This window comes from Triturus cristatus, chromosome 10, assembly GCF_964204655.1.
Source record: "Triturus cristatus chromosome 10, aTriCri1.1, whole genome shotgun sequence".
NCBI lineage: Eukaryota > Metazoa > Chordata > Amphibia > Caudata > Salamandridae > Triturus > Triturus cristatus.
Genome location: NC_140593.1, coordinates 259,872,739 through 259,888,320, shown reverse-complemented (window position 1 = coordinate 259,888,320; position 15,582 = coordinate 259,872,739). Strand labels below are relative to the sequence as shown.

General features: G+C 44.0%; 1 protein-coding gene across 1 annotated transcript in view; it reads left to right on the top strand.

The window, feature by feature from the left end:
- Positions 1–15,582, top strand: part of LOC146789294 (putative acyl-CoA dehydrogenase 6) — a 584,061-nt gene that overhangs the window by 476,438 nt on the left and 92,041 nt on the right. Inside the window, exons 6-7 of the mRNA XM_085630940.1 lie at positions 2,080–2,253; positions 14,108–14,269. Of these exons, the coding sequence (XP_085487066.1) occupies positions 2,080–2,253; positions 14,108–14,269 (336 nt within the window). The remainder of the gene's footprint in view (positions 1–2,079; positions 2,254–14,107; positions 14,270–15,582) is intronic.

Sequence of the window (15,582 nt, the reverse complement as noted above, 5' to 3'; positions counted from 1 at the left end):
GCAAGCCCAGTGGGGCTGTGTCCCATTCTTACCCAGCACCTTGAACGTCCCATTTCCCGAAGACACATTTTGGCTTATGCTAGTCGAAGTTTGTCATCTATGGAACATGCCTATTCACAAACAGAAAAAGAAAGCTTTGTGTGGTTTGGGCTTGTGAGCATTTTCATGTGTTCTTATATGAAAAGCATTTCACTGTTGTCACTGACCACCAAGCATTGCTAATCATTTTAATCACTCCTAAAGCCAAGATGCCCACTCACATTGAGCGATAGGGGTTGTGATTGCAGGAGTATGATTATATGATTGTGCATTTTCCAGGAAAAGATCAACACCATGCTACTTCTCAAGTGTACCAAAACAGTGTCCTGGCACTACTTCCAAAGCAGCTGATGCTTATGTGAACTTCATCTTGAAAATCCAAAACACCTGCTGACCTATCGGTGGAACAAATCATAACTGCCACGAGCACTGAAGAGAGATTTGCTAATACTCCGAGACAATATTGCATGTCAAGTTGTGGCAAAAATAATACTCTCCCTCTTCATGAAGACCTTAGATACCAGAAATTCGAAAACGTGCAGGAAGAACTTTCAGTTATCCCACATCATCTTATGAGGGTTGAGAAGTGTCCTACCCAATAGTCTGAGACAAGTTATCGAACCGGCCCATGAGGGACATTGTGCAGTTGTTGCTCGAGCTCTACGAGACGGCGTGTGGTTACTTCGTGTTGATGAAAGAGTTGAAAAAGAGTTATGGGCATGTAATTTGTGCAACTGCTGATCATCCAAAACAACCCCACAACCGCTAAACATGTCTGATCTTCCAAAGCATGCATGAGAGAAGATTGGAATTGATTTCTTTGGACCCCTTGACAATGGACATCATCTACTAGTAATTGTTGATGAATATTCTCGTTTTCCCTCATGACAGTCATTGAGAGATTACAAAGTATTTTTACAACATGGGGTGTTCCTTCGATTTTTAAATCTGACAATGGTCCACCTTTCAATAGACGAAAATGTAAACTTTTTCTCACTCATCTAAATGTTAAGCATCAGAAAAGCACACCTCCCTGGCCACAGGTAAATGGTGGTGTTGAGAGATTTATGAGCACCCTCAAAGACAGTTCAGCATGCTGCACTGGAAAAGCTTGAACTCAAATCAGTTCTTCAGTCCACGCTTCCTGCATGCAGGTTAACTTCGCATTTCATTACAGATGAAAGCCCTGCCACCTTAACATTTGTGAGAGATATAGGAACCAAATTGCCACAATGAATCCCCGAGAGATCTATTGACTGATTAACTCTGCACCACTGATTCATCTCACAAATGCAAAATGAAGACCAATGTGGACAGACACCACTGTGCTTGGAGCGCTGTGTTCAAAAGAGGAGACCAAGTTATTGTCAGGTGGAAATGGAAAGGCAAGTCTGATGCTCCTCATGACGCTGACCCACTGAGGGTTGTGACTAGTAAAGAACACATGGTGACTGTTCACTGTCCTGGAAAGTCCATTACACAAGATGTTTCGCATTTCACGCGCCTACCTTGACATTTACCAGCTCCAGATGCCAAAAGTAAGACTTGTCCACCTGAGATTCCAGAGAGCCCAACGACTGTACCAATGTCTGCGTCAGCATTCCCAGTCATGCACACTTCTCTGGCATCTCCGCAGTCTCATATGACCACATCTGGGCGATTGATTCGAGCACCAGAATGACTTGGAACCCTTTTGGTTCCTGACGGACTCCATAGAACAGTGACATAAGTGTGTGGGTGATAGAATTCATGATGTAGAATGTTCAGTTAACGGTTACAGGCCTAGGAATAATTACATGTAATACCAAGCTCCGTGTGTGGCATGACCATTAGCCTGTCCCCCGGCTGGGGGGAGGACGCTACAGGAAGAATTCTAATTAATATGATGTGGTGAGAAAGATCTCCTTGTGGGCGAAAATATGCAAAAAAGTGACACCACTAAAAACACTTCATTATACAGAACGCCATTTTTAAATGTGCCTATTCTTCGTTATTTGGCTGCTGTTTAATCATGAATGTGATGCTTTCTTTTTACCGTAGGTGTTCACATTGCTAAGAAAATAGACAAGATGGGAATGAAATCCTCAGACACTGCTCAGATCTTCTTTGACAACGTCAGGGTTCCCTGCAAGTACATTATTGGGGACGAAGGCATGGGCTTCACTTACCAGATGTTGCAATTTCAAGAGGAGCGCATGTGGGGAGCTGCCGGTGGTAAGTCACTGACTCACGTTATTACTGTACTCAAAGAACCAGTTGCATTTCCTACTTTAAACACTGATTCACTGTCGTCTTTTCCGTGATGAGCGATCTTTCGAAATGAAATTAAAAGGAAAACATCGAATGAATGTAGAGTGTAAAATGAACTCCGTGACACTAACGTTACCGGTATAGACGAACTTCGGGAATGACTTTTAGACTAATTGCTATTTTGCGTGGAAATAAGGCAATGTGGAAATAAAGGCAAAGCATGAAATTACACGTATAATTCTTAATCCTGCATGCTTTCTGGGTCTCGAAAATGCATGTTATCTCCGATTATTTTTACTGTAAAAATGCATGTCACTATTTTTCTATTGATGATTATGCTGATTCGTGTGTTATAAGGAAAAGAGTAAATTAGATAGTATATGAAAGATTACAAGAATGTTTTATTTTATGATTTTCAAGTCACACAAAAAAAGAGACGTGGACCAAAAAGCGCAGTTACCCCTCTGGGTGCTTTCAATAGCCAAATTAACCAAGTCTGGCTGCTGAGCTCATGAGTTTTTAAACTTCTGTGTTCATTTTGTTAGCTAAAATTTAATGAAATAACTGTCATGTAGCCTTCGTGGCATGATTGCATCATGGGATCTGTCAAGCAGTGACTAGCGATTTCTCCTGTTACTGTTTTATGGTAATAACGTCCAGTTGTACCCGTGCCCTGTCGCCATACATGTGAATGCAGTTTACATATTATACCTACTGCAATAACGTGTTTCTTTGGCTTCATTAACGTTATTGTTGGCATGACCTGAATATTTTCGATCTGTACTTTCACTTTTGCTTTCTCAACTTCATGTATGATCACTTACATTTTGAGATGAAGGCAGAACAGATTTTGCAGGTTGCTTGTAGAACGGGCAGTGGGTAGAGGTTTGCATATGAATGTGGTGTTACAGTAAGATGCCTGCTAGTGCCTGTTGTATTTGTGCCTGTTGGTCTGCAGAGCCCTGCTGCAGGAGTGAAGTCCAGTATAATGCACCCGCTGGTAAAAAGCGCAATCCCCACAGCAGTCCTTGTGTAGCACATATGAGAGAAAAGCCCAAGCTTACGTTTTACGTCGAATGCCCTGAGGTTAGTTTGATTATCTAAGCGGCAGCCATGTCTGCGCAGTCAGTGTTGGCCTTCTAAACGTCGGGCTTTGCAGTACATTTGGAGAAGATATTTTAGGAATGAGGGTTCATCCAGATAACGCTCACGGCACTGACAGGGTCAGTGTCACGTCACAGTGAATGTGCTGGCCCTGCGCGGCTCCGGACTTGTACGCGAGTTTATCTTCTTGACACCTCCGTGCTCTTTATTGCGAGGCCAAAATACAATAGACATTTTTCTTGCGCTAAACCGATGAACAAAGAATCATCGCTCTGGCTTCAGTTCCCTTTGTTGAACAATGTTCGCTTTATCTCTGTTGTTTCAGAAGCGGTTGGGCTTCTGTTGGATCAATATTATTCTTTTGGTAGAACACTTAATGTTTTTTGTAGCATGACCTCTGTTCTACTACTGTCCTGAATGATGTAATAACCGCACACATTTTTCCTTGATGAGATAAAGAAAATCACATGCGAGTTAAACACAACCCCGACCTGTCCACTTCACTCTAGTGTCTGTAACACAATGTGAAAAATAGTATTACTCCTTTGTTTATTCAAGTTGGCAATTTACTGGCATGACAATGGCAATTCTCCAAATGAAATGCAAAGAGAATCAAGATTTTATTAAAGCCACAGAGGCTAACATTATGCATACAACATTTAATGCCACTCTTCTGCAGCACCTTTAACCCCTTCAGTGCCCATGACGAGATAGTCTCGTCATGGAGCGCGGTTGCGCTGTGCCCATGACGAGACTATCTCGTCATGAACCCCGCCCACTAATGAAAGGCCCGGCACAGGGCGGGAAAAGGGCGGGGCACTGAAGAGGTTAAAGAACATTCAACATAAACAATCTAGACTTAATATAAAAAGTCAAAAATCCGATTGGCCGCACTCTGCTAGTCCTACCAGCGTGTTACCCCAAAGAATTGTGGTCCATGAAGTAGCGTCGGCGGGTACGCCTATGCCAAAAGTTTAAAATGAAAATAAGTGTCGCGTTAGCCATCCCTGGACACGTGTTTCGAGGTAGTTGCCTCTCGTCAGCAGGGAGTAGGTATGTGTGTAGGGTTGCTGCGTAGGCTGCCAAAAAATATTCTCAGGTAAAGTACCACTTAAGGCGCGCAGGTGCGTAGCCATGGGCTCGTCAGCCCCACCGGCTCAAGGGAGCCTGAATGTAAACAAAAATCCGATTGGCCGCACTCTGCTAGTCCTACCAGCGTGTTACCCCAAAGAATTGTGGTCCATGAAGTAGCGTCGGCGGGTACGCCTATGCCAAAAGTTTAAAATGAAAATAAGTGTCGCGTTAGCCATCCCTGGACACGTGTTTCGAGGTAGTTGCCTCTCGTCAGCAGGGAGTAGGTATGTGTGTAGGGTTGCTGCGTAGGCTGCCAAAAAATATTCTCAGGGGCAACTTGCTGGTGTGACGAGCGGTGTGCGACCTACTTTTTCTTAATATAAAAAGTCCCCTCCATAAATCTTTGAATTCTACTTATCTGGGCTGTACTCATTCTCTGGCTTCTGGTATAACTATCCTAAATGCATTGCCCTTTCAGAGCTAGACGACTGCGTGCCCTTGGCAATTTCATAATAACACATCCAATACTGATCCGATTAGCTGTCTATGCATCTCCAGTGACTAAAAGTACGCACACAGTACTCCGAGCCAGTAGACCTCTAAGTGATCTTAATTTTTTTTTTATCGTTTATTGACCTGCCTTCTCCGTATTCACACATGGTAGAAGGGCAATTGCCTGCCCTTCAGTGGAACTAAAACCGATATTCTTAGGCTTGTTCCTTAAGTTACTGATGTCTATCTATCTATCTATATTAATTACGTACTGGCGATCGCCAGTAGGCAGTTATAGTTAGGACCTAGATTCCATAGAAAAAGCGTTTTTTGTCTTGCCTGTATCCTTGGTTTTTTTTGACGAATCTTAAGAAATGTTCCCAAAAAGTACCCCAGTGATTCTAGTTGCGCATGGAAAATGTTGCGGTGATCCGTCCAGCAGGGACCAAGAAAAAGGGTAAGGGTAAAAAAAGACATCTGTTTGTCATGTTAATTCTCAGAGGAATTTTAGAAATGATTACTGCCCAAACTGCTGTACGGAATTAGACCAAATTTCACAGAAAGGTAGCTGTTGGTTCAGAAAGCTACCTTTTTTTAAATTTGACGTCAATCTGTTCAGTTGTTTTGGAAATATTAAGGAAAATCCCAATTTGTTTGTATAGGGATGTGGATCCGAAAGTACCCATGCTCAAATCTGACTGTCTGACAACACTTCATACCAGAAAGTGTTGGCAGCCATGTTGGGACTCTGCTTAAGCCGAGTCTCAACAAAAAATGTTAAAGCAAGAGAAGAGGACAGGGTAGGAATACCCTGACCCCCTAGGCATCTTGGGGGGCTGGGGGGTGTCCCATCTCTGCCAGGGCAAAATAACGTTATACAAAAACAAATTGTCGAGAGCCCCGGCTCCTGCCGGAAAAAACAGAAAAGCGCAGGCTCCTGCGCTTCTCTATTATTAAGCCCCCCCCCCCACGGGGACCGCCACCTCTCCAGACTAATAGAAGAAAAATGGAAGGGGCCTCATGGAACCCACCACCTCCCTGGGGCTAAATGTAGCTTTAAAATAGGAGGGGGGCCTCCTAGACCGTTCTCAGTCCTGGGGACTGCCGCCTCCCCAGGGCAGGCCCTACTGAATGAAAGGCCCCCCTGAAGCCAATAACGGCCCAGGTGACTGCCACCCCCCAGAGCCAGCTCTTGCTAGGTCCCGGGGAGCCCAGCCCCGGGACATTGCTGTTTGCTGTGGCATGGCAGGGGCTTTAACTGTTCCCGCCAAGCCACAACAAACACTCTGCTTCCAGCAAGCGAGAGGGGAGAAATGCTCTCGCCTGCTGGAAGCAGAGCATTTGTCTGTTTCCTTGCCTGATGTCAAGCGAGCAGGAAAACTGACTAATTGCTTTCAGACACAGAACGCTGCATGTTTAGCAGGTCCTTGTGTCTGAAAGCAATGCCGGCTCTCGCAGGAGGCTTGGAGCCAGCAGGGACAGCGTGGGTCTTGAGGCTCACCCCGCAGTCCCAATGCAAACTGGGTGACTAATGACTAGGCCCCGGCAGTTGGGGTCCCCTGGGCTGAAATCGGTCCAGGGAGGAGGGCCGTCCTCCTCTAATGAAAAAAAGAAAACACCGGTCCGGGGGGAAAGTCGCTGGAGGCCCTGCCTCTTTCCCAACAACTATGCAAATCGGCCTTCTCTCGCACAACTTGTTAGGGGATGAAGTCCCCCTGGCTGGTGAGGGTACGTGGGAATCAACCCCTCCTGTTTTCTCCAGTAAGTCCCACACAATGGTATGGCTGAGAGGTGACCCAAGGCCCGCCACCTTTCTCCAACACTATGCACATGCGCCTCCTGGTGCACTATCGTTTTATGATAAAGGCTCCTTAGATGCTGAGGGTCCTTGGGGCCAACAACCCCTCCTATTACCTCCTGTAAGTCCCACACAGTAGCATTGCTAGGAGCTCGTGGGAGGCCTGCCCCTTTCTCCAAACACACCTCCTGGTGCACTACTGGTTGAGGAATGAAGTCCCCTTGACTCCTGAGGGTCCTTGGGGCCAACACCCCTTCTTGTTACCTTCAATAAGTCGCACACAGCAGGATGGCGGAGAGGTCAGCTGAGGCCCCCCCTTTCTCTTCTACTCTGCAAATGCGCCTCCTGGTGAACTACTGTTTGACGAAATTAAGTCCCTTTGGATGCTGAGGGAGCGTGGGGGCCTAGAAGCGCTCCTGTTACCAGAAGTAAGTCCCCACAGTTGGATTTCTGAGAGTTGGTCGGAGGCCCCCTCCCCTGTCTCCACCACTCTGCAAACGCGCCTAGTAAATTAAAAAAAATATAGAAATTCGCAGAAAAAAACAAAGGTTACAGGGATGTTATAGTTGGGCTCAGATTTCACTGGTAAAAAAAAAAAAATTCAGCAGTCACAGTTGACTGAGCTAACTATAACATATGTCCCCTCCATGCACTGCTTTTGACCTCACATTATATCACTCATGACATGGTCAGTGGCATCACTGATGACATCACAAATGACATCATCCACAGAACCAAAAGGAACAAAAGATCGGAATGCTGAACAATGCAAACATTCATCCCCATTCACAAAGATCTTACTTTAATCCATCGTTCTTTTGCTCACCACGCAACCCCAGTTTGGACCCAGCCATATGCAATCACTCTCCGCCCTACTCCTCATGGGAACAGTCCAGCCCAAACTGCCAAGCCAGGTCCTACCTGGACCCAAAACAAGCATCCTGGGATTGGTTTTGGAGCATCATCCCTCATCAGCCAGGCTAGCTTGAATCCAGTGTTGCAGTCAGCACGTCTGGGCGTACCCGTCCCACTTACGGCGACAAAAGCGAGAGGAAAAATTGATGGACGTAATGCTGAACAATACAAACATTTGACCCCAGTCACATAGATCTGGGTTTAATCCATTGTTCTTTTGCTCACCACTCCACCCCAGTTTAGATGTTCTGATTCGAGGGAACTCAAATAATATAAATCACAAATAATTGTTTATGGAAGAACACATTTAACAAAAGGGGAGGGCACAAAAAGAACATACATAGAGGGCGTATCAAAAAACATACATTTTAATTTTTTTATTTCGCATCTTTGTTATGAAATGTAATTAAGACATTTAAAGCATTGTTGTACCAAGACGTTCAACGTGAAATTTAATGATTTACAGCGCTCATCTGTTAATTTCGTATCCTCATTCATTCACTCAAACACACCCACTCCTAAGACAAGGTACATTTAATATATACAGCAGTGGTTTTGTCATAGACAACGAATGATGATGTGGTAATAAGACTGTAAAATAAATGAATTTCATTTATAGTCAATCTTCACGTGGCTTTTAATCAATGTCTCTATGCGCATTTCGGCACTGTGCCTTATTCAGGAAGCCATGTGCTAATATCCAACATAAGTACCTGTAGTAGGACACTATTTTGATTTTGAACGTAATATACGATGCTCATACTAAATGTTAGGATGTGCTTCACATGGAAGGAATAGACTGGAGGTATTGGAAGAATTTCAGAAATGCCTCCCAAACCAAGATGCAACTCGGAAAAATTAATCCAGCTGTGAGGAAACCTTGAAAGCTTCAACTGATGCAGTGAAAGTTTGAGTGTCTGCTCCTCTTTAAATAATCTATATCATTTCAAACATGCCGAAAGTTTGCTTTTTTAGATCTGCTGTTTTTGAAAAAAGCAAATGCCATATGATATCTTTACGGAAATCTTTATTGGTTACATCTTTCGTTGTCCATACGTGATATTTGTATCTGTGCTCTGGAGGTGCAACAGCCGACACCTGTTTAGCCCTAGGTGGTTGAATAAATGGCTACAATTATGAAGAAAGGGCAGGACACTGAATATAAATATGTGGCTGGAACATTGGCCCGCTAGAATTGAAGCTAATGCGGCATGTTGACGGTGCAGCAATGTCGCATTTGAGAAGGGTACAACTCGGAGCGGACTGCAGTTCAATGACAGCAATCAATAAGGGGCATTCTCATAATGGAATAGAGTGGCACCTGCAACTCAAGAGAACACCTCGCCTACAGTTCCGCTGTCCTCTGTGTATGCTGGATGGATACGGCACGGCGTCCACCATGTCAGTCAGTTAGACAAAGGTCTTAATCATCAATTCAGGCTCCTATATAGTTGTGCATCACACATAATTAAGTGGTTGCATGCTGATCCACTGGTTACTTGAGACAAAGTTACCCACATAAAGACTACATTGTCAAGCAATAGGTAGTCAATCATGTTCATGCCACAGGGTCCTATACCGACTTAGAGATGCTAGTAGGCTACCTCAAGACACACAGGTGTCTGTTTCATAGTGTCAGTCAAAACAATTGAGTCACAGATTCTCAGTGATCAGGATGCAACATGTCCAGCCTACCTTTGGTGCACAAAAGCCCCAGTTTACTTAGCACAATCTTGACCACATCACACTTCCAGCAAAATCTGATCAATGATTAACTGTTCTTCAAAGAAGCATCTTGAAGTGTACATTGGCATCACCTGAAAGACAAATTAAAGCTTTGGGAGCAGAATCCTCATTAATAAGGATATCTCACTGATCAATGACAATGGGGAATTTACACCAGGCATCCATTGATTTTGAGGGTTTTTGTACAAACCAGCATTTCTGTCCTAAAGTTCTCCCACTTCAGAGCTCCCCTAGGTGCATTGATAACAAAATGGTCCACTGGACTCCTTATTGGGCAGTCCTGCTGCTAATAGTCGTTGGTCACAGAGAGGCAATACTGTGAGCACTGATGTCTCTTATGTAACATTAAAGAGCATCTCAAATTTCTCAATGAACGCAGTGGTCTCTGAAAATGCTATAGCCAGTTTTGTTTAAGTAAATCAACACATTATCAACGTACTCTTATCTGAGTTGTGGGACCCCATAGAATATTATGTGAATGTAATGTGGGCCTAGCAATACAGACCATCGGGTCTGCCACCAGTTCCTATTTCAATCAAGTAAGGGAGCAACCAATGCAAATATTCAGCATATGTTTCACAGTGTAAATAATCGTATTGATCTCAGCTCGGGCCACCGAGGAAGAAGATTATTGGTGGACCTGTTTGAGAGCTGACATTCCCAAACCACACTGTTTAATGCCAGTGATGAACATCTACAATCAGTATATCAAATGCCTTCTATAAATCCAAGCTCATAATGGTCAGGGACGGTGTCAGTGGGTGCATGTGACAAAGGAAATAACCTCCTGAGATTGACCATTGTACTCACTCTCTTTAAAAAACCTGATTGGTCATGGTTAACAAGTCTAGACAGCAACGCAATCACGAGACGTGAGCACCTTTACCAAGATCCTAGCATCTGCATGAAGTGAAACGGTTTATACTAACCATATTCCTTAGGACCCTTCTCTGGATTGTACAGAAGTACTGAATTTGCCTAGTGCATTGAATCCGACAAAATGTCAGACATTAACAGTTCACAAAATCAACAGTAGTTTGGGAGCATACTACATGGTGAAGTCTGCATACAATTCTGCCAGGAGTCCATCTGCACTGGGAAATTTCACCCCATCCATTGACAGAGCGGTTATCACAACTTCTCCCTGGATCAGTGAAGCTTCTAGCTTTTGCCTGTCAGCTTTAATGGGGTCCAAGATCCTCTGTAGACAATTTAAAATGTAACATTTCTTTCCAGTCCTGTTTCTGGCAATTGCAGGTTTAACTTCCTAATCAAAGTGAAATATTGACACATTTATCAATTCAGTGGTGGTGTGGTATATCGGCACTCAGCCACCCAGCAAAATTACTTCATCATGCAATATAACACCAAGTGGATCTGGAATCCCTTACATAGTGTAGATTTACAACTTGTGCATGAAGAAATGCATGCTGTATTTTGTATTGTCGGGAATGGTAGGTGTTGCTTCTCATTTGTGCCAGTAATCCAGAACCCTGCCCCCTCCTAGACATTTCTTCCTTTTCCCTCGTTGCTTCATGCAATAAAAACGTTTAAAAGGCTGGCAGGTATGTATTGCTGTAGCTTTCCTCAGCTTGGCCGCCAGCATTGTGTTAAACAAGTAGAGCTGAAAATATGGAGTGTGTTCACTTTTTTTAAAGTGAATTTTAAAAGGTTAAACATTGTTACCCTTTAGTAGCTACAGTCAAGAAGCATTACTTTGTAAACTTGTTGACCTAGGTGTACCTGAGTTTAGCCGGGTACTTCACAGCTATCTCCTCAATTTAACAAGGAGTAATAACTGTGCTAATAATGAATGGTAGTGGTCTCTGTTCTAAGAGGACCAACAACAGAGACCTAACAACACCACAGTGTGGCGTTCTAGTACCTTCCTCTGCACTTTGGTGGCCCAGAGTTTGGAGCCAAGATGGAGTTTAGAAGTCATTTGGCTGGTCCAAAACCATATCTCCTATTATTGCTGTAGAAAATTATCATATTTTGCCTGGTGTACCCCCCACGCCCCCAAGAGGTCTGCCTTGACTGTTTTTGCTGGCTACAGAACTCTGTGCACTTTTACCCCTTCTAACCAGTGGAGAAGTGTCAGTGCTCCCCCTTTCAACATGATGAAATTAGCACACCCATATTTGGCATATTTAACTTACCTATAGGTCCCTAGCATATGGTACAAAGTGTACCCAGGACCTGTAAGGTAAATGCCATTATTGGACTGCAGCACCCATTGTGCCATCCGCTACAGTGACAGAAGAAACATAAATGCAGGCCTACCATTTGTAGCCTGGCTGTTTAAGTTTTAAACTGCAAATGCAACCTTTTCAAAGTAACCAGTTTTGACAGGTCAAAAAATTCCTTTTAGACCAAAGGCTGCCTTTATTTTGCCACAAGCTAAATAGCGGAGATTATTAAATTATTTTTGTCAGTTCTGTCATCGCTCTGTCCTTGTCCCAAAGGGTGATTAATCTAGGTGACTTTCTCCAAGGTGAGGCAAACCTTTCACTGAAACAGGATCTCTTCAGCTTCTCTGTTTAGACCACAGTTACAAGTCTGCTGCTCTTGTAGCTTTTGACATACAAAGAGATCTTTCCCTTACACGCTGAAGCTCACAAGGTGTCCCTGTCCTAAACCCAGACATTTTCACTCAAGGTAGTGTCTGAGACCACCTTCCGTGAAATTCATGATACCTTGCATTCCGCGCCTAAGCAGGTACACGCGTCAGATGCTGTTAGAATGCTTGCATTGCAGTACCGCAAAAGCCCTCGATGTGGGAGCTCTTTATGGCTTTAAACACTTGGTCCTAAATCGAAACTGCCAAATAGTGGTTTAGGTAAAAACTGGCAATTAGAAGAGAATCAACCAGAACCTAGAGTGTCTCTATGGCTGAGATACAAAGGACCTGCTGTGTATCGACGCACAAGGCTCCTGAAGACCCTAAGAGATCAGCCTGCCCACATAGGTTAAAACACTGTTTGTTATAGAAGTTATTTTATACACTGGCGTGGCTCATCTGATAGTCCCAATAGGTCTCGATTGTGCTCCAGATGCTTGGATAATAATAATGCTCATAGCAAGGGATTGCTGTGATCTACAAATATTCTGGGAAATATTCTGGGAACAGTTGATATGTCATTAGTTAAATCGCATGGTTCGTGTCTTCATATTCGCTGGATTCGCCTGAAGCCCGTCTCCGATTGCGGACACTGCTCTAAATGAAGTAGCATCCTTCCATAGCCTTCGGTCAAAAAAGATGATGCAGAGCCTAATCTGCTCTGCGCCTGTGCCAGCCATCTTGAATGATTTGCAAGACTCTGCAGTGTCTTTGGTTTGTTTTTTAAATATTTGCCTCCACCCTGCTATATTTAATCCAGTTGCTGCTTCTAGGTTATATATAGACCTGTGCCACATACATCCTTCTCCATCTGGGCAAGAGATTTTGGAAAATTAGTCCTCTACTCATACTCTTACTACATGAGGTATATACCTTAATTAAGGTACACGAGGATAATGCTAACAGATGACTCAATGTTACCAAGGACGCATTACTCATATGCAGCATTTTCTTTAGTAGATCAATGTTTTTGGGTGCGTGCGTTCAGTTGGATCAACTGAAGTGAACCAGAACTACAATCTAGCACAAAACACATTGGTTTGTTCGAGTAAGAGACTGGATTTACGAGGCCTTGGTGACATGGAAGCATCTGTTAACATCAACCTCCATGTATCCTTGGCGATTGAATTTGAACTTTATATGCAGAATGAAGCTCTCTGCCTAACCGTTGCAGGTTACATTTTGCGGGCAGTAAAAAGAAGGAAATCTCTTGTTCACTTGGACCAACTAGTCTATGAAGAAGAATGCGACTGAGAATGCGACTGAAAATTCGAAAATGGATGTTAAGATCTATATGTTTTTAATACTATTTCAGCTTTATTGATGTGGATGTTGTTTGTTTTAATATTAGAAACCTTGAGATGTAACGTATGGAATTATTTTAAATGTTTTAAGAAATAATGTTTTTATAATGTACTTTTATGGACTTAAAACAAAAATCTGAATAAAGGTTATTTTGGATGTAACAAGTCTAAGGCTGACCCCATCTCCCCTCTCCACAAATAATGGCAAAGGCTTTCTCATAGAAAGGAGCAGTACCCAGTGGAAATGCTAAACATTATGGTCATTGAAGCATTTTAAACAATATTTTTGGGCTGTTTTCTTTTTCAAAGCCAGCCTAAGAAGGCGCGCATAATATCTGATTTCCGAATTCTCAGCCAAAGACGGCCCTTGCAGAAGCCTGTATCTTCTACCCCTAAAAGTGCATAAAGGCCTCCAGATGAGGTAGAACCTTCTCTTTTCTCTGAGAAATGAATTGCAAAGCTGTCCCTCACACTACATCACACACCGAAGAGGAAAGGCTGGAGACCAGCCCCTTCCAGCTGTAGATCGCATACGTTCAATCACTCTCCTCCTTGCTAACCTGCTCTTCCTGTTGATCCCTAATTGTGTTTTCGCGCTTTGAGTTTTGGGCATGTTTTAGACCTGATGAAACGCATATAATAATCAAACATTTGAAGTTATAAATGTATTGATGTTCGTCCGTATCTTTGAACATAGACGGTGAATGTGTTTGTGATTTGCCATGCTGCTGCTGTGCGTTCTCAACAGTGCTTTGGCTCTTCTAGTTCTGAAGCCGATGGAAAATGTGATTGTGGAAACCATTGAATACACTCGGCAGAGGAAAGTCTTCAACCAGCCCGTGCTGCACAATCAAGTCGTGCATTTTCGCTTAGCAGAATTGCAGACCGAGGTGGAACTTCTGCGCTCTCTGGTGTATCGTGCTGTTGGTAAGTACACTCCAGCCTTTATAGCTCTTTCTAGAACTTGCTGTGCGCCTGCTGGAGTTCTCCAGACACTCGGCATGGTAAGAAAGTGGGCACCAGCTGGGAATACCTGTATAGTTTGCACTCTAGCCCAGCCTGAAGAAACGCCTTCTGACATGCCTCTCCCGCTCTGTTGTTTTCGCTGACCGATCGACACTGCTGAAGGAGACGCCCTCACCTGGCTTTTGCGACGGATGTCACAAACACTGAGTAAGGCAGAGAAGTGCAGAGGTGGGCACTGTATTGCTTTGCGCTTCTATGGCCTCAGGCAGAAGCAGCCAAGTCCAGTTTTTCCTTCCTCTTCTGATGTATGCTGTCACTGAAACAGGCGTGCACACTCGGGGGCAGGGTTAAGCAACAGTTATCATTCAGTGACCTCAGGCTCTGGGGAAAGCCTGGTAAATGTAGCAGGGGTTCCGGGGTGCTTTAAACATCTACCGCTTTCTATCATCGCTCCTGCAGCTACATAATGATAGCTTTAGTAGGAGGTGTGTATCCAGAACACTGTATTTCTTGCCCAGAATGTCATTCTGTAACTGGAGTGCTGCTGGAGGAAGTTGGAAGCCGGTTCTTTGCTTGACAGTGGGTCGAGGAGGTTTCACGAGTTTGGTCATACAGCATTAGTTCCTAACATAGTGGACTCTACTATGTACAGAATGACCTTTCACTGCCATTAGTGACCCATCGCCTTTCACAGTCATTCGTGGCCCATCGCCTATCACAGTCATTGGTGGCCTTCGCCTTTCACTGTCATTAGTGGCCTTCGCCTTTCACTGTCATTAGTGACCCATCGCCTTTCACTGCCATTAGTGACCCATCGCCTTTCACTGCCATTGTTGACCCATCGCCTTTCACTGCCATTAGTGACCCATCGCCTTTCACTGCCATTGTTGACCCATCGCCTTTCACTGCCATTGTTGACCCATCGCCTTTCACTGCCATTGTTGACCCATCGCCTTTCACTGCCATTGTTGACCCATCGCCTTTCACTGTCATTGTTGACCCATCGCCTTTCACTGTCATTGTTGACCCATCGCCTTTCACTGTCATTGTTGACCCATCGCCTTTCACTGTCATTGTTGACCCATCGCCTTTCACTGTCATTGTTGACCCATCGCCTTTCACTGTCATTGTTGACCCATCGCCTTTCACTGTCATTGTTGACCCATCGCCTTTCACTGTCATTGTTGACCCATCGCCTTTCACTGTCATTGTTGACCCAGCGCCTTTCACTTTCATTGTTGACCCAGCGCCTTTCACTGTCATTAGTGGTTATC